General features: G+C 36.9%; 1 protein-coding gene across 3 annotated transcripts in view; it reads right to left on the bottom strand.

Annotated features, from left to right (window-relative positions):
* Window positions 1-17,851, bottom strand: part of SCCRO4 (DCN1-like protein SCCRO4) — a 34,237-nt gene extending 16,386 nt beyond the window's left edge. The window contains exons 1-4 of one of the 3 annotated variants that reach the window (XM_069824967.1): window positions 17,659-17,850; window positions 17,197-17,332; window positions 16,908-17,062; window positions 21-127 (exon numbers count right to left, since the gene is read on the bottom strand). In XM_069824967.1, coding sequence (XP_069681068.1) covers window positions 21-127; window positions 16,908-16,996 — 196 coding nt within the window. In that variant the 5' untranslated portion in view covers window positions 16,997-17,062; window positions 17,197-17,332; window positions 17,659-17,850. Of the gene's footprint in view, window positions 1-20; window positions 128-5,117; window positions 5,164-16,907; window positions 17,063-17,196; window positions 17,333-17,658 lie in introns of those variants that run through there. The other 2 variants (XM_069824968.1, XM_069824969.1) reach the window with 2 other exon arrangements.
* Window positions 17,852-20,688: the final 2,837 nt, after the last annotated feature.

Genomic DNA, 20,688 nt, shown 5'->3' with positions numbered 1-20,688 from the left:
CTGGTGCACAGCCAACTCACCTAGTGTGTCAGGATCGTCTGGTGATGTGTACTCCCTGAACCAGGCAATGCATCGTTTCTGGCTGAATGACGAGGAAGTGTCCTCAGTCTTGGAAAACCGTCGTGCACTGCAAACAGCGAAACCAACACAATCACTGGAAATACATACATAACCCATACAAGGACCGGCACAAAAACCTCAATATAGTCGGACCATCGGATCTGTGCCCCCGTAAGATATGCTAACTGAACTCTAATTCCTTCTCAGCCTCGGTAATTCATTTCTCTCCCTGCATTCCTATCTCTCTCCCTTTCTGTCCCCTACTACTCACAATTCTGGCCTTCTTGCGGGACAGTTTACAATATTTGCACTTGCAGTCCAGTGTTGTCAACTCAACATGAATACTGTAGCACGGAGTGGCGAAAGAAATATTATTAAGCAAGTACGTAATAGCATTTTGCGATGAAGAGAAACAAACAGGGCAATATCTGTTTCCTATAAATCAGGCAACGAAAAGAGCAGCTGATATCACAGCTGAGGCTTATTTTATTTCAATTGATTATCGGTACGTATTAAAATTACTTACTTAACTAATACTAATAATACAGTGCGATCCAAAAGTCCCTCCGCAGTTCCATTAGTTATAGTAATCCCGTAGAAAGCTGGCATGTAATCCTGTAGAAAGCTGAAACTTCCCTATTAATTCCGATTTGAAAACCTCACATCCCCAGTCCATCATATGCTTAGCGGCCAGTGCTGCCACTTGAATTCTCTGCCTACTGGATTCTCGGCTACACCGTGGCTACACAAGGACTGCGGAGAGACTTTTTGCTCGCACTGTACAACATTTTATGTAATTTATATAGACAGGTCTGAACTCCTAATAAAGAAAACCAGCTAGAATTACCAGAGAACAGACCAAGGGAACTTTTAATTATTGTAGATGATATGAACCGATGTGATTCAAGAAGAAACACACAAGAATTTTATACCGTTCAGAAGTTTCAACATTGAAGAAATTACTGAAGGTTGCGAGAGAAGCAATAATTTCCAAGGTTGGAGAGAAAAACTACGGAAAGTGATTCGAGACATAGGATTTAGGTTTAAAAAATGTAGAAATACAAGATGTATTTTGATTGAAAGAAATGATATTGTAGCATGGAGGACCAGTTATTTATGACACTGTTTGACGGAAGTCTGGCAACATCCCTATTCGGCAAGGTTCGTGGCCTGCTGTTTAACGTGGTGGGAGGAAAGCGGGTGGAATGGAGTGAGTACAGGCGTTAACTTTTCCAAGAACGACGACAGCGCTGAAGGGGCACAGATCCGATGGTCCAACAATACCTGTCAACAAGTCAAGTCAGCAGTTGATTCAGACACGTCGCATTGTTACTGCCATCGCATAGGGCTCCTGACCTCCGCTCAGTTGTCACTTATCGGTATTATTCTGTTGCAAGCCGTGATTGAAGTGCGTGTATCTAGGTATTCACCTTCCATGTTTATGAGAATGATGTCCGGGCTGTTTCCAAAAGAATGCGTGCACAACATATTCAACAAAAAGAGATAATGATGCTGTTTAGATTTTACAAAGCAACTGAAAAATTAGGCATTCATACAGAACTTGACTATTTAACACATCCCTGCACCATGTCACAATGCTTCTTATTCTGCACCACAGTTCAGACGATTCGGTCTTTACAACTTCTAGAGTGTTTGATTTGGTCTACCTATATCAAATACCAACTCCTGCAACTAGATGGAGTGGAAGGAACAAACAAACAAACAAGAAGTAAACATCCACTTTGCACTTGAATGTAAAAACGAAATTAACTGTCAAAAAATCATCCAAGGAGTCAAAGGAATGAATCCTGATATAAGAACGTAAAGCAAGAAAAAGCTTACAATATTAATCAACTAAATGATACTCGGGAAGAAATTAAACACAGAATAAATATGGGAAATGCCTGTTATTATTCGGTTGAGAAACTTTTATCATCCAGTCTGCTGTCAAAAAATCTGAAAGTTAGAATTTATAAAACAGTTATATTACCGGTTGTTCTTTATGGTTGTGAAACTTGGACTCTCACTTTGAGAGAGGAACATAGGTTAAGGGTGTTTGAGAATAAGGTGCTTAGGAAAATATTTTAGGCTAAGAGGGATGAAGTTACAGGAGAATGGAGAAAGTTACACAACGCAGAACTGCACGCATTGTATTCTTCACCTGACATAATTAGGAACATTAAATCCAGACGTTTGAGATGGGCAGGGCATGTAGCACGTATGGGCGAATCCAGAAATGCATATAGAGTGTTAGTTGGGAGGCCGGAGGGAAAAAGACCTTTAGGGAGGCTGAGACGTAGATGGGAAGATAATATTAAAATGGATTTGAGGGAGGTGAGATATGATGATAGAGATTGGATTAATCTTGCTCAGGATAGGGACCAATGGCGGGCTTATGTGAGGGCGGCAATGAACCTCAGGTTCCTTAAAAGCCAGTAAGTAAGTAAGTAAGTAATCAATCTTCTTAATGTATCCAGTTGTATGCTGACAACATAAAGTCCACTGTAGTCCACTGCAGTCTATTCAGTTGTTGTTTCTCATGAGAAATGAGGAGAATTTTGATCGGTGTTCATTATAGATGCCTGTTGCTAGTAGCCAGAGTTGGGGTGTAGTCAATATATACTGCAGGGCTGTGTCTTCTGCAACTGGTACTGATGATCTTAATTTACTTCTTTTGTGGTTTATGGATGGACAGTATAGAAGAATGTGTTCCAGATCTTCATCATGATTATTACACCACAGACAAGTAGGATTATCAGAAATGTGAAATCGGTGTAGGTACACTTGAGTGACAATGTGACCTGTTCTGGCTCTCGTTAAAAATGTTTGAACATGTCTGGGCAAGTTTTTGTACATTTCCAGGTCATTTGGTTTCTTTTGTACCCTCTCGTGGGTACTCACCTTGTCGTGGTGAGGGGGCTTAAACTTGTTACTTAAGCTAACAAGTAACAAAGAGGTACCCACATAAGCTGCATTACCAGCAACGCAGTCCCACTATATTTTTCACTGTTTATATTCATGGAGTCCGTCAGTGTAAAATTCTCTGGAGGTAAAATAGTCCCTCAATCAGATCTCCGGGTAGGGACTGCCAAGAATTGTACTAAAGTACTTACAATATTAAAAAAGAAAGACTTTTAAGACAAAATCCGGACAGTTATGATATTACTCACAAGATTTGTTAACTGTACAGCAGCCGCTGTGCCAGCTGTGTCCATAAAGATCCAGATGTTATTTTAATAATTACTTTTAGTCATCCTATTGCACACAGAAGGAAGTTAAATTATACAAAAAGGCACCATGATAAACAAACATAACATAAAACTAGAGTTTACTTGTGTTCCAAAATGTTTAATTTCCTTCAGTGAACCTGTAAATAACTGCCTTCATAAGCTGGACGAGTAGAAGTGCAGACCACTGCTAAATGCTGCCAATACATTTATTTTTATCAATATTGAGTTCGCATAGGTTTCCTAATTTTATACCAGTGTGTAATGTTTAGTACCAAATACCAGTCCTCATTAAAACTATTAAAATCTCTTATTAAGAGAGTTAACTGTTGTATTGCAACAAACTTCTATTTTTCTTAATATTGTTTCAATATTAAACTTGGCTCTGATTGACTGGAAGGTGTGACTTTTGGTGTTCCAAATAAGTACTTTAGTACGATTCTGGGCATCTCGCAGTGCAGCCCCTACCCGGAGATCCGATTGAGGGACTATTTTACCTCCGGAGAATTTTACAACCTATATGCACATAGAATTATTCCAATTCAGAAACAACTACGTAAACTAAAACAACTCCAAAGAGAAATAACATTTCAATGGATACCTAGTCATTGTGGTATACCTGGAAACGAGAAAGTCGATAATATTGCAAAACAGGCAACATATTTGCAACCAAGACCTCTTCAAGTGATATCTCTATCCAGTGCCTTTGCTTCAGTAAAGTCTCATTTTACAAACCTGTGGATCAACAATTGGCTCTCCTCTGACAAAGGAAAAAATTTACAGTCTGTACAAAAGAAACCAAATGAACTGGAAATGTACAAAAACTTGCCCAGACATGTTCAAACATTTTTAACAAGAGCCAGAACAGGTCACATTGTCACTCAATTGTACCTACACCGATTTCACATTTCTGATAATCCTACTTCTCTGTGGTGTAATAATCATGATGAAGATCTGGAACACATTCTTCTATACTGTCCATCCATAAACCACAAAAGAAGTAAATTAAAATCATCAGTACCAGTTGCAGAAGACACAGCCCTGCAGTATATATTGACTACACCCCAACTCTGGCTACTAGCAACAGGCATCTATAATGAACACCGATCAAAATACCCCTCATTTCTCGTGAAAAACAACTGAATAGACTACAGCGGACTATAGTGGACTTTATGTTGTCGGCAAACAGCTGGATACATTAAGAAGATTAACTGATTGATTTCTTAATATTGTTATTTCATATTTCTACTACACAAACGTTAGTTAAGAAAAACCTTTACATATGTGTGTATATATTTTATTGTTTCGTGAAATTGTTTACTTAATGTAAAACCACTGTAAAGGAAGGATCCTATTAATGATATGTTACTTAAATATCTGTAATACATCCATATCCTGTCATTTCCACTTTTGTGTAGTTTTAATGTCTGAAATATACTATGTCATAATGTAATATTCTGTAAACAGCCAACTGTATTGTAAATATCGATTGTATCAGATAATTGCAATGTAATGGAAAATAAATGACTATTAGTGACATTCACAGAATTGTCTACAGCACAAAGATACTGGAAGAGAATAGGAGTACAAACAAAGAAATGAATCGGACTGGAAATGGACTGAACTTTTCTAACAAGTATGGATTTCAGATTCACCCTCACGACCGCGAGCAAAGAGCACCTGTCAACTGGCACTTCATGCTGTAAAGCCTGGACGTCACTACACAACAAGACCAGGCTGACATGTCAGTTCTCGACGTGGATCCTCTAGATAAAGAAGGCCACTCAGACAATGCACAAAGTCTGTCACACTGGCAGCTGGCTTACACACCTGGTCCGCTCTGCCATGCAGCTAGATGACCAACTGAGTCAGCTGTGGCCGAGTTTTGGCAGAAAACCTGCCAGCAGCTAAAAATAGCAGCAGCCTGCTGTGCACGACCACACTCACTGAATATCCCTGCCTCACAGTCCGAAATATCCCGTGATCAACGAAAAGCAGACGGGTAACACAAAAACAGAGTAGGCCTAACTGAAGAAACTAACACAGGTAACCACAAACCAATTACAAATTATGTTCAACTTCATTCAGCTTTCTCATAGGTGACATTATAACTCGAATTAAGGTACCAGAATGACACAGGGTGATACAGTACAGAATGTCCAAAAATTAAGTATCGATTTTGTTGAAACAATAATTGTATTGGTAATGATATAAGTTCATTACACATGAGGTACTTTCAATATGTTCACCATTTACATCACCAAACACCTCCATCTGTCGGTCGGTGCGTGAAAGATGTTCTGCAGCATTGTCAGTATTGTATTTATTAACATTCCATGGTATTCATACATGCTTACAGCTAGAATATGGAACAAGTCAAAAAACTTAATACTATTATAAAGTCTTAATTTATAGTCAAAGTCTAGATGAAATATATACAGACGAGATTTACAATATAGTCTACTAGTACAACACAAAGTTTTAGTATCAATTTCAGGAAGTGTTGTTGAATGTCATGAATTCACCTACAGAATAGAAGGCGTGAGAAATTAGGTACTTCTTTAATATGACCCTAAATAATCTTATGTTTTGAGTTTCATTTTTTATATCCATAGGGAGGCTATTAAAAATTTTTACTGCCATATAACGCAGTCCTTTTTGATAGCACGATAGACTTGCTAATGGAATATGAAAGTCATTTTTTTGACGTCTATTTATGCTATGAACTGTTGAATTAGTTACAAAGTTTTCACAATTACATACGAGGAAGATTATTAATGAAAAGATATACTGACAAGCCATGGACATTATTTGTAGTTTTTTTTAAATAGTCCTACACGATTCCTTAGATTTGGCACCTACTATTATTCTAATTACTCTTTTTTGTAATAGAAATATATTGTTACTATCTGTGGAATTTCCCCAGAATATTATTCCAAAACTCATCACCGAGTGGAAGTATGCAAAGTATATTGTTTTTAAGGTATTGATATTTACTATCTTTTGCATAGATCTAATAGCAAAACAAGGTGAATTTAGTTTTGGGGTAATTTCTTTAATATGATTTTTCCAATTTAACACATTATCGATTTTTAAGCCAAGAAATTTGGTTGTTGTTGTTTCTAATAGGGATCTATTGTTAATTATTGCGCTAAAGATTTGCGACGTTGAATTTGGACAGGATTTAAATTTAATTATGTTAGTTTTGTTACAATTTAATACCAATTTATTGACTGAGAACCAGTCACATATTTTGAAGAGAATTTCCTCTGTTGAAGATTGGAATGTGTTGGAGTTATTGGCTGTAATTACTATACTTGTGTCATCTGCAGATAATATGGGATGACCTACATCTTTTATTAGGGGGGCAAGATCATTTATAAACACTAGAAAAAGTAGGGGACCTAATATCGATCCTTGAGGAATACCAGTGTTATGGCAGTCAGTGTTATGGCAGCAGCAACTTGTGTAATGCAGTTCCATCAGTGTGGCAATAGGTTGAGTGAACACATGTCCTTTGATAAATCCCACACAAGGAAGTCACATGCTGTGTGGCTTCTCCAGTGTGAAATGCAATGCCTGTGCACTGTTGAATGCAGAATGTTCAATTCCCGTAACAAATGCCGCACTGATTTTGGACTATGTTCTATGGACAACCTGATGGCTTCGATGACGGACGTCCCTATATGGGCTCCGTTGCACTTAAACTTGTTCAGCAAAGTATGAATTGTTTTGTCCATGGGTCCAGCTTTTAAGAAATCGGCAATGAAATTTCTCCTGAATGTAACGACCCCTCCAACCTCCACATCACCATAGCAACCTTCTCTGGTATACAGATTCAATTACTCATAAGAACAAAACACAAAGCTAATGCACCAACTACACAGTATACATACAAATGTACCTGGAATGCACTATCCCTCAACGCCCTTACTTACTTACTGGCTTTTAAGGAACCTGGAGGTTCATTGCCGCCCTCACATAAGCCTGCCATTGGTCCCTATCCTGAGCAAGATTAATCCAGTCTCTACCATCATATCCCACCTCCCTCAAATCCATTTTAATATTATCCTCCCATCTACGTCTCGGCCTCCTCAAAGGTCTTTTCCCCTCTGGCCTCCCAACTAACACTCTATATGCATTTCTGGATTCTCCCATACGTGCTACATGGATTTAAACGTATGGATTTAATGTTCCTAATTATGTCAGGTGAAGAATACAATGCGTGCAGCTCTGTGTTGTATAACTTTCTCCATTCTCCTGTAACTTCATCCCTCTTAGCCCCAAATATTTTCCTAAGAACCTTATTCTCAAACACCCTTAATCTCTGTTCCTCTCTCAAAGTGAGAGTCCAAGTTTCACAATCATAAAGAACAACCGGTAATATAACTGTTTTATAAATTCTAACTTTCAGATTTTTTGACAGCAGACTAGATGACAAAAGCTTCTCAACCGAATAATAACAGGCATTTTCCATATTTATTCTGCGTTTAATTTCCTCCCGAGTGTCATTTATATTTTGTTACTGTTGCTCGAAGATATTTGAATTTTTCCACCTCTTCGAAGGATAAATCTTATTGTTAGGTTTCGTAACAAGCTGCTTTTTTACGGTGATGGGTTGTTAGCCCTTCGCCCAACCCCCAAGCTGGAGGACCACCCCTTATCGGCTGTCCACGACTGTTTATTAAATATATTCGCAGCTACTCTCCATATCTGGAGGCCGTCTCCTCTATCCGCAACCTGAGGACGCACCATGCCGTGGTGATAACGCCCTACTTCTACAAAATCGATACTTAATTTCTGGACACCCTGTACTTTTTCAACAGACAGATGATAACTCCACAGATTCAACATATAAACAAAAATGAATGTGAAGAGTTAACAAAATCATTCAAAGAAATGCAGGTATTTTAAGTGTCAAAGTCACAGAAAGACAATCGAAGAAGTGCTGAAATGTAGTCCAGTAAAGAAATCAAGAAGACAACCACATTAGGTACAACCTTGTCAAATTTTACATGATTACATTCTTTTACAAAGTCACAAAACTTCCACTGCTGAAGTTCGCTTCCTGCTCCATAGATATACAGCACTCAATAAGAATGAACTAACTGCACCCCAATCCTCAGACCATAGGACTGCTCATGTGGCCACGTGCAAGACTTTAAAAAAGCTGTCTTCTAAGCAGCATAGGAGGGCAGCTCACACACCACTTCTCGCCCTCTCTTTCCTTAATGGTCAGAGAAAATTTAGTTCTCTAAAAGAATCTTCTAAGAATTATGAAAAATCGACTTTTCAGACTTCTATCCTATTCTAAATCAGATGATATATTACAGACTGGACATATTTCATTATTTAAAGAGCCTTTTCGCTTTTTTAAATGGACGCTTGCACAGTACATTCAAAGGCGAGTTGTTTCTTCTTTTGTAAAAATACATTTCTTAATTTTTTGAGTAGATATTATAGTTACTTACTTACTGGCTTTTAAGGAACCCGGAGGTTCATTGCCGCCCTCACATAAGCCCGCCATCGGTCCCTATCCTGAGCAAGATTAATCCATTCTCTATCATCATATCCCACCTCCCTCAAATCCATTTTAATATTATCTTCCTATCTACGTCTCGGCCTCCCTAAAGGTCTTTTTCCCTCCGGCCTCCCAACTAACACTCTATATGCATTTCTGGATTCGCCCATACGTGCTACATGCCCTGCCCATCTCAAACGTCTGGATTTAATGTTCCTAATTATGTCAGGTGAAGAATACAATGCGTGCAGCTCTGCATTGTGTAACTTTCTCCGTTCTCCTGTAACTTCATCCCTCTTAGCCCCAAATATTTTCCTAAGCACCTTATTCTCAAACACCCTTAATCTCTGTTCCTCTCTCAAAGTGAGAGTCCAAGTTTCACAGCCATACAGAACAACCGGTAATATAACTGTTTTATAAATTGTAACTTTCAGATTTTTTGACAGCAGACTGGATGATAAAAGCTTCTCAACTAAATAATAAGAGGCATAGATATTACAGTTACTGTTTTGAAATTTTCCACAATGCACAATGATCTGCTAAACCAAAAAATATGCAGATGATCAAACAAAAGTAATTACGCGAAATTACTAACAAAATAAGAAACTTGAAGCCCTGTTATTTAGGATGTCAAAATGAACTCATCATTAACTGGATGAGCAATTGAATAAAGAAAGGTGCTACATTAAGTAGAGCCTTGCTGAATTACATTCTTTACGAAGTCACAAAACACATCACTACACTTCACGTGTTGACTGCATTTCGTTATCTCGCTGCTGAAGCTTCAAGACTGTCCCTGCCTTGCTTGTTCATATTCAGAGTGTATGCTGTGATTCTAACTGCCACAGTGTCTGGTACTTCGCTGCGAATATCTATTCCAGTTCTGATACTATTATTTGAATACAACTGCATTCACAGAAGCTTGCAAGCTACTGTGGCTCCTCTTGCACCCTGAAACTTTTGTGGAGAACTTTTCCACTGGAGTTAAAATTCTGTAGCTAATTAAGTCAAACCGCTTTGTTTCTTTATCATTCTAAACCCTCCTTTTCCTTGCACTTCGACACACAGGATACAACTAGTCAACATGACAATACAAGGACTTTGGTTTCTTCGGAGGTTTTCCCCAGCCGTGGGACTGAAGCAGGATGGTCTATGGCGAGTCCTTGGCATCAACCCCTTTGATTTGATTACCCCCTTTGATTTGATTACCTGGTTGGGTTTTTCCGAGGTTTCCCCCACCGAAAAGGCAAATGCCGGGTAATATTTTGGCGAATCCTCGGATCTCATCTCACTACATCTCGCCAAAATGTAAAAAAATGTAAAAAAATTGTACAAAATTGTAAAAATTATAGAAAATTACTAAATTGTAAAACTATAAAAATTTGTAAAAATTGTAATTGTAATATTGTAAAATGTTGACATGTTCCACATCTTAAAGCTTCATTGCTCATGTAAGATCTATGGAATAAAATAAATGAATGAATGAATGAATGACTGAATGAATACAGCAGGATAGTTTACATTAACTGTAGTTGACAGCAGTAGTCAAAATGTTAATGAGACAGTCAAAGGAACAGGGAATAGTGGGATGGTCCAAGAAATCCCACGAGATTAACAGGCATTCACCTCACTGCTACAGAAAACTTTGAGAAACCAAACCATTCAATCAGTCCAGATGGAACTCGAACCCACACAACACAGCCAGGAAGTCCTCACTCTAGAGCAGGGCTTGCCAAGCTTTTCATAGCGAGGGCCACAATAACCATCCGAGAAAGAATCGCAGGTCAAGTCACATAAGTTTAAATTAAGTCTAACAAACAAAGCTCATAAATAACATTGGTATTCAAACTTTGTGCTTTATTGACCTAAAATCTACACTTTCAAACTGTTTTCTTTTTTCATTCAACTGGCAAGTTATGTTTTTGGCAATATCTTCCACTCTACAAGCAACTGTATGTATTGAAAGACTAATATTCTTAAATAAATGTACTTTCTCAGGACAAATCTTCTTTGCCGCCATTATCATTCACGATTTAATAAGTTCACCATCACTAAAAGATTTTGCCCTTTTCGTCAGTTCATATGTTGTTGCTTTGTCTGATTTCTTGAAAATATTCTGTTGAGATGCTAGTCCACTTTTCATTGCTTCAAATTTATCACCCTGTAACTTCCCCGTAAATTGTGAAAATTTTGAAAAATATTTGATTTCATAATGCTTGCGAATATTATATTCTTTAAACACAGCAAATCAGGCATAATTACTTTATTTCATGCAATAGTCCAAATTCCATTGTTGTTTAAACACAGAACATTCACTGTCCATTTTCTCTTTTTTTCTTTCCCTGCCATAATTAAAGTTACGCTGTAAGAACTACTAGTAAATGCTTGTGGAGTGCTAATACTATTCCTAACTGGATAATGTTTACCACTTCACATTTCCACTGCTCTAATATGTGTGAGCGTGTACCGAAAGAAGTCGCTGTTGTCAGCTTACAGCGGTGCAATCTCTGGTTGCTCTGTTGCCACACTTCGCGCTTGGGCTGGACAACCCACAGTCACCTGGTGGCTGAACGCTTGCGACCAGTAGCCTACATTGTAGCAACATCATTGTTACCAGTATATGAGCGATTTGTTTAAGAATCTGGGCCTCTGATTTGATTTCATCGATCGAAATTTGTGAATAAATTAATCTTCTTTTATTGACTTGTAATTTTTTTTCAAGTTAGTAAATGGGCCAAACAAAAGTAGCTCGCAGGCCTGATCTGGCTCGCGGGCCATAGTTTGGTAAGCCCTGCTTGTTTTCCTGACCATTTCGACTGCACAGGCACAGAGTGGCCTAAGTCGACTGCAGCTGTGGTAACCATAACAAAGCACAATATGTTACTTTCAAGCGTTTTCAGTGTGGAGGAGAGACTTGTGGGTCTACATACTGAGTAACATCATACAAGACTTCAGGGCGCCATCGAGCAGAGATAACTTGAAGTAGGAGAGAAAAGATTTCAGCACGGGATGTGTTAAAGACGTGAAGCAAATTGGGAGACCCTCCACTCAGCAGGAAACTGGTGGTGGCATTGTCGATGAAGTCAACAAGAAAACATGCCATCAAGTTGCAAGTACCACGATCAACAATGTGTGACACATGAAGAAAGACATTAAGATGAAAGCCACTCGCCAGACAGATGTCAGACTGCGTGTGATTTGTTGCTGCAAACATTTCCAACTCAGTGAGGTAGAAGGGAGGTCTCTTCACTGAACAATGCACCATTTGGAACATCTTCTTCTGAGAATCCCCACGTTTACCATGAAATTGAGCACAATTCTCTGCATGGGACTCACAATGACATCCTCGATGCATAACCGGCATATTTCCATTCATAATTCATAAATGTAGCATAACGAAGAGTGGGTGAAACTTCTCGTCCATTCAGTACATAATCATGTATAATATTACTACAAGGTAAGTAAACCACTTCCAAAATGAAATAAAGTCTAATGGCTGGTTTTTCCAAGTATTGTTAGAAAATTTAACGACTGTTAAACTCTAAACAGTTTGTTAATTAATAAAATTGTATGTTTTCAACACCAGTTTGGTTTAACAGATTGTTAACAGTTTGTTAATTTTAAATGTAGGATTTCTGCCAGTTAACTCGTTTAACAGTTAGTTAAATATGGCCGATGTCTCCACAGCTGTTCGAACAGAAGTTGCGAAATTAATATTTTGTGTCTCTCTGTAGGGAATGTTTAGCATATGACTGGTAATATAACATTTAAAAAATACTTTGGACTGTTTAAATACATCAGTGTTATTTTATTTCTTTCGTATTTCGTATCCATAATAGCAATGAGGAAATATAACCTTACTTTGTAATTATTATTCAGCACGTCACCTACAACTTTCATTTGTCAACTGTTTGTTTATGGAGCGTAGCCTACTGTAACAGGTTGTCATTTTATGCAAGTTTCATGACTCGCTCTATAATACAGAATTTAAAGATTAATTTTAGCCAATCAAAAATTGTCTTACATGTGTAGAATCATTACCAACTGTTGTTGAGTAGTTAAAATAGTGCTAACAGACGTTATAGTTAAGTGTTGGTTATCTTAAACAAAATTATGTTGAACAAATGGAAAAATACAATAACAAAGCGTTAAAAATAAACAGACTGTTAATTTAACATTCGTTAAACAAAATTAAACATTACTTGGACAAACTGGCCACATGTGAATCAAACTTATATTTAAACAACTGAACAATTTATATAAATCTTAGGATTTGTTTCATTTACATAATTACAGACAGTTACATTCTTCAGGTCGGCTCTCCCAGCCACATTGCACTGCTGAAATTGCTCACAGAAATTCGCCATAACACGAACATCACACCGAATCCTGCCCTTCAACTCTTTAGTGTTACTCAGTACACAAGACAATATCTTGTCTTTTAAATAATCCGCATAAGAAAAACTCGAAAGCTGTCAAATCAAGCAAATGTGAAAGACGAAAGCAATGTCAAAAAATCGGGAGGTGATGTGCCCAGGGAAAAATATGCACAAAGTCCACACGGGGAACTGCCACATATTGTTGAACTCACAACTGATTCCGCAGTGCATGAAAGGCGGGATTGAAGAAATTCTCTACTATTTGTGAATATTATTCTGCATTCATGTCACTGATCAACACTAGGAATTTAAAAAACGCAAGACCCAACGACCTACATTTGAAAGAAAGATTCCTAGGCAAATCTTTGGTCCAGTTAGAGAAAATGGAACATGTAGAAGAAGATATAATTTCGAACTGTACAGATTATATAATGAGCCGGACATTGTTAAATTCATAAAAATAAGAAGATTGGATTGGGCCGGGCATGTTGTGAGAATGCAAGATGATAGAGTTGCGAAGAGAGTTTTTAAAAATTTATTCCGATGGAAAGAAGGAAGGTTGGGAGACCGAGATGGAGATGGGAAGACTGTGTGATGGATGACATCAAGACTTGGGGTGTTAGAAATTGGAGAAGTTTGGCATTGGATAGGGAGGAATGGCGAAAACTTCTGAAGAAAGCCAGGGCCCATGAAGGGCTGTCGTGCCATTGATGATGATGATGATGATGATGATGATGATGATGATGATGATGATGATGAAGATCCAACGACCAAAAAATTAATAATCTTTACATAAACAAAAATTTTGTTTTCTGTTTATTTGATTTTTGTGATTTCACCTGTTTTGTGTTAGAATACGGCACTGCGATAACCAGAGGTCTGTGTTGTCAAGTTACTGTGCCAATGTTTTTTCGTTATGTGGGATAGCTGGTGTTCATATTTGGTAAATCTGATTATACTTCGCGAAATTAGATCATATTGTTGAATGTTTCGTTGAATATTGAAGAACTGCGATCTTTTTGTTAAGACATGACTTATTATCAGATAAATGTGTTTGTGCAAATTGTGAGCTTTCGTAGGATGAGGAGCAGTGACAGGTTAGGTTTGGTTTGTTCAGGCTTTTGGTATGCCTTGCATATAAGCTTTTTGGTATACAGGTACACGAATAATCGTGCTATGCTTGTGAAAAGTAAGTTATTTTGTTTTTCTGTTTTTTCGTAGAAATTATCCATTTTGTGCCATTTTCTTAATTTGCAGTTCGTAACATTTCATTAAGTTTTAGAAATTTAAACCAAGCTTTTCGTCATTTTTCAGCAATTTTCGTTTCTGAAAACCAATACATGTGGCCAGAAAGAAGAAAAAGAGGCTGTCATGTTGGGCTACAGTTTTACCAAAATAATGCATGAAACGAATTCCAATATGCTATCTGAACAAAATTAAAATATACAAAAAGGAATTACGTCCATTACAATGGAAGAAGTGAAGCATACGAATGACAGATTCTTGAGAATGTGTAAAATAAATTTCTGTAAGCAGGCTGAGTGGCGACTCTTATATCACATTTGCCTAAGTTTTAATACAGAGCACACATTCTTGTTCAGCAATTGGTATCTGCCTGCTCTCCTGTACAATTTCCCAATCTAGATAGCTTGGATGCATTGCACGTCAGAGTACTGAAGATTAACACACGGACCGCATGATCTTGGACTGCTTCATATTGACTTTCTGATACTCAGCATCATACGCTTTACTCCAAAACCATTTTACCAACGCTGATGAAGTATGGTGTACTATGTGACATTTCAGAGTACAATCTACCTTTGTCTTATTGTGCAAAAAAATACACGAGGCAGTATCTCACTCCATGGGGAGTGGATAAGGGGGGTGGGGGTAATTAACCTGGTGCTAGTTCCTATGTGAGCATTTTCTTAAGTATCAAATTAAAACAACTATCACACCAGTCTGTCTAGCTCAATCTGTAAGTGTTGGCTGTTCTCTACCACAAGAATTTTCTTTGAACAATAACAGTATTCTGTAGAGAAAATATTTGTCAAACCAGTACCTCAGTTATGAAGGAATAATTACTCTCATGTCTTAAGTAAATTACTTTCAACCCTATTCTGGTTTATCATTTCCTTTTAAAAGTTCCTGAATTTTTCTTTTCTTGAATGCTGGTATTTCGCCGAGCAACTCACCCCTTTCTGAAATAAAATAAAAACCTGCACAAAAGCCAGTTGAATATAATATGGCCGGGAAGTATTAAAACAGGTATGGACGTTCTTTTCAAAGAAAATATATAACTAACTGTGATGCATCAAACGAAAGTCACAAGTCTTAAGAAAACTCGTGTTCTCACTTCACCTCAATATTTCATCCCTTTCAAAAGCTGCAACAGCAAAAACGCAATGCTGTGCTAGTATCTTTAAAATGCCACCCTAACAATATTATAAATAGTGACTTCTCCCGGCTTAAAATGGCTAATGCCATTGACTGTCCTTTCCATTACATTCATTTCTTTCACCTGAACCTTCAAGACACCGTTAAGCCACCGGCGTGGCTCAGTCGGTTAAGGCGCTTGCCTGCCAGTCTGAAGTTGCGTTTGGGCGCAGGTTCAATTACCGGTATTATTATTTTAATAGGTTATTTTACGACGCTTTAACAACATCTTAGGTTATTAAGCGTCTGAATGAGATGAAGGTGATAATGCCGGTGAAATGAATCCGGGGTCCAGCACCGATAGTTACCCAGCATTTGCTCATATTGGTGCAGGTTCGATCCCCGCTTGGACTGATTGGGTTTTTTTCCGAGGTTTTCCCCAACAGTAACGTGAATGCAAGGTAATCTATGGCGAATCCTCGGCCTCATCTCACCAAATATCATCTCCTTATCACCAATCTCATCGACGCTAAATAACCTAGTAGCTGATACAGCATCGTTAAATAACCAACTAAAATAAATAAAATAAACATCGTTAATCTACTTCTTCCACCATTTAACGTGCGATACCAACAAACTCGCCATGTAGCCTACTGTAACATTTTATACCATACAGAACTGCAAAGTCTGCACCACGCCCTAGTGCCGTATATAATGCGCGTCATTTATAACAGAAATCACAGGTTAATATTTCAACAATTTCCGTTAGTTGTCGAGGAAGATCATCTCACAATTAGGTTAGGGTTAAACTCAATCTTCAGTGGCCGTTTTTAAGAAGGTCTACTCGGTAGGTACATTTCGACTTTCTTGGATGAACCCATTTGTCGCGAGCAGAATGATGCGTTGCTTAGCCCTTAAGCACTGACAATTCTAAACTAAGCAATTCCGGTAGAATCTAGACAAAAGTGTACCGTGACAGTAAAACCCACAATTCAAACATAAATATGATACTAATCGATTTATGGCTATTAAAACTCCCATGTAACTTGATTTTACAATCATGCTTTAATTTTTTATCACAATAACATTACAATGGGTGCCATAATTATTTCACAAGCCCAAGATACTCGTCCGACAGCAAGTGAAATTTACTACACATATTAACAAATTTCTTACTTGGCTAATTTTAGTCACATGTGTATGCCATTCCAATACTATGTAGGTTAGTCTTTCATTGATCCAAATATAAATGTATCTAAGGTCATTGCCCAAAATAATATTAAAAAAAAAAAGAAGAGTTGTAAACAGAAGAACACCTAGAAAAATTAACACAGCGCTACCAACCTTGTGGTATTTCTAAGCCTCTTGTTGCAATGTCTGTCGTCATCGTCAGGCCCCATTTCAAAAGCACTACGTCGCTTACTACGTGGCATGGCAGGAGTGCCGGGACTGGGGGTGGATGCCACTCCCCACTCGTGATGTCCTGCCTCCCACACTCCCTACACAACAAACATAAGCATTAGACCTACAGTTAGCATTCTAACCTTCACTGTGAACTCAAATTCGGAAAGAAATGTATATAGCAAACTCCATACACCACTTGTTTTGTGCAAATACTTCTTACAATACTCACCAAGGAAGATAAATGATGTATGAAACTAAAGAATGAGAAATTACTATTTAAGAGGTCCGTTTTGACGGTATCTGCAGATTTTTGTCATATGATAATTACAAGTAATTCCCGAACGTTAATTCATTTCCTACACAACCTGCACACAAAATCATAAGACAGTTAAAACATACTTCATTTTCAACGAAGTTTTAGTATTGGAACACGTGATACTCTTGATTATTTCAGTTCCTGTCAATTACGATGGTATTTCACGATTACTGAAAAATGAAGTCATCCTCTTATTTAGCAAATTATTTATTGGTAGATAAAAAGATATTCTGTATAACCATACGACACTTTCGTGTCGATTCAATGTGCAAAAGTCTTATCAAAGTACTTAAATCCCAGCCACAAATTCATGATTAAAAATTTCTGACTGTCTATTCATCAGTCAGTGTATCACCCTTATAACTCCCACCCTACCTGAATTTCTTCTATCTTTTTGGTGCAATTTGCCAACAAAATTTGCTCAGTTCTTAAAAGATGATTTTGTTTTCCTATGAATTTCAGATTTTATACAAATTTACTTATTATTAGTGAATCAGATTGGTTCCCAACACCTAAATGAGCCAATAAATAAATTCAAGCGGATGAAAGTACAATATTTTCTCGACAGATGGTAGTACACGCATATATCCCATCGTCCTCTGAAATAGTATGGTTACAGAAGAGAATCGAAACTCCAAAGGTAATTTTCTTGGAGATGTCGCTAAAACACAATCCAAAGATTACAAGAACTTTCCTTTCCTCCAATTGGTGCTGCCACTGTTTTGTGGTGCTAGTGCCAGAAGTAAATGTGTAAAGATACCTCCTCATAGCACCACTAGAGGTCTGCACGAGTCAACATTCTGCACTCTGAAGCCCGGCGCGATTCGAACACCTAAATCCGAACCCGATCCGAGACTGAGATAATTTCAGAAAGTAACCATGGATAAATATTATATATTTATCCATGAAGTAACCTTTAAATTTCTGTCAATGATATTTATTTATAAAAATACGTGCAGCGAAGTATACTGGTACGGCTAGTTAATTAAATAAAAATGAAATAATTTTGTAGTCTGTAAAATGTTGAACCGGTACCTATCAACATAACTCCATTCGATGACAAATTACTGGTCTGGAACAAAAACCCTCAGTTCTGTGTTCCTTCTAGGGTTAAGAGAAGGTGGGCGATAGTGAGACACATTTAAATCAAAAATAAAAGAAACATAAAATATGCATTTATCTATTTCAAATTTGGTTAATGTATTTTGTTCATAATTATCGTTAATGACACATAGCAAACATCGTCTATCCTGTCATATACAATTCAGCACACTCACTTTTCCCCACCAATGGGATACAGCCAGAGAACGGTCACACATCTTTATACAATCATCAACAAGTCAAAAATCAATGTGAAATCTATACTAATAATAAATCTGTAGCCGAAATTCTTCTGGCAATTTTCGATTTTCCAAAAATAATTGGTCCTAACATATATAATTAACCGTCCTGAAACCGAAAATAGCTTTTTTGAAATTTTTGTTTCTATGTATGTATGTCTGTCTGTCTGTCTATCTGTCTGGATGTTTGTTACCTTTTCACGTGATAATGGCTGAACCGATTTATATGAAAATTGGAATATAAATTAAGTTCGTTGTAACTTAGAATTTAGGCTATATGGCATTCAAAATATTTTGTTTAAAAGGGGGTTATAAGGGGGGGGCTTGAATTAAATAAATCGAAATATATCCCTTATTATTAATTTTCATGAAAAATATTACATAACAAAAGTTTCCTTAAAAATAATTTCCGATAAGTTTTATCCCATGCAAAATTTTGATAGGACTGATATTTAATGAGATAAATGAGTTTCAAAATTACAATAACGCCATCTAGGAGTTTCAAAATTACAATAACGCCATCTAAGGCGGTGTAATGAAATAAAAAACAAATGACTTCGTCTATAAGGGACCTTGGACAACAACAATCGAAAGCTATGAAACATAGCCTCCTACAGATAATGTTTATGTGTTTGTATGAACTAATATCGGAAGCTAAATTAGCCGATTTGTATAATTAATTATTAATTCACCATTGGGAAGCGTAGTTTCTCTAGCTGGACATAATGCTATAATGTTATTACAGTAACTTTTGAGTGAATCGATGACAGGTAAGATTAAAATAGCTTCTTATGCACAGAAAACTTGATAGGCATTCGTTTCCTGTATTTCCTAAAATAAAATTTATGACCAAATGAGTGTCTCTGGATCAAAATGATCGCATTTTAATTTTTAATACAATTTAAACTAAGTAACATAATAAAAGATTTATCCTTCTATCAAACACGAATGTTCCCTGGATCAAATGTCCTATTTTAATTATGTAATTACTTTATACTCGTATTTATTTCTAACGGGTGTAGCGGAGCGCACGGGTACAGCTAGTAAGAAATAAAACTATTCATCTTTATTTATGTTTTGGCATTGGAAGAATCATTACACATAATATCAGTTTCAAAATAGACCTCACATCTGGAACAGAAACAGCAGCTAATCTTAAAGTATCCACTTCCATCATCGTGGAATAAGCAAGCCTATTATTATTATTATTATTATTATTATTATTATTATTATTATTATTATTATTATTATTATTTAGTGTGCTGTCAAAAAAATCTTAAAGTTAGAATTTATAAAACAGTTATATTACCGGTTGTTCTGTATTGTTGTGAAACTTGGACTCTCACTTTAAGAGAGGAACAGAGATTAAGAGTGTTTGAGAATAAGGTTCTTAGGAATATATTTGGGGCTAAGAGGGATGAAGTTACAGGAGAATGGAGAAAGTTACACAACGCAGAACTGCACGCATTGTATTCTTCACCTGACATAATTACCCATAGAAATATTAAATCCAGACGTTTGAAATGGGCAGTGCATGTAGTACGTACAGGAAAACCCTGAAATGCATATAGAGTGTTAGTTGGGAGGCCGGAGGGAAAAAGACGTCTAGGGAGGCCGAGACGTATATGGGAAGATAATATTAAAATGGATTTGAGGGAGGTGAGATACAATGATAGAGACGGGATTAATCTTGTACAGGATAGGGACCGATGGCGAGCTTATGTGAGGGCGGCAATGAACCTCCGGGTTCCTTAAAAGCCATTTGTAAGTATTATTATTGTCGTTATTTTTTATTGATATTGTTACTATTATTAATTTTGTTATTATTATTATTATTATTATTATTATTATTATTATTATTATTATTATTATTATTATTATTATTATTATTATTATTATTATTATTTTACCAATGGTCGGTATATAACTTTCGTCATTCACCCCATGAAGGAAGTCATGTAGACCAATTTACCGACAGTGTCGTTTCCCAGGGTATTTCAAGTATGAATGATAAAAGGCAGTGCTTGCTTTATCTATTTATTAGAGAATTTAATAACAAAATAAC

This window comes from Periplaneta americana, chromosome 4, assembly GCF_040183065.1.
Source record: "Periplaneta americana isolate PAMFEO1 chromosome 4, P.americana_PAMFEO1_priV1, whole genome shotgun sequence".
In the NCBI taxonomy this organism is placed as follows: domain Eukaryota; kingdom Metazoa; phylum Arthropoda; class Insecta; order Blattodea; family Blattidae; genus Periplaneta; species Periplaneta americana.
The sequence above is the reverse complement of the archived record's forward strand: the minus strand, read 5'-3'. Positions and strand labels throughout refer to the sequence as shown.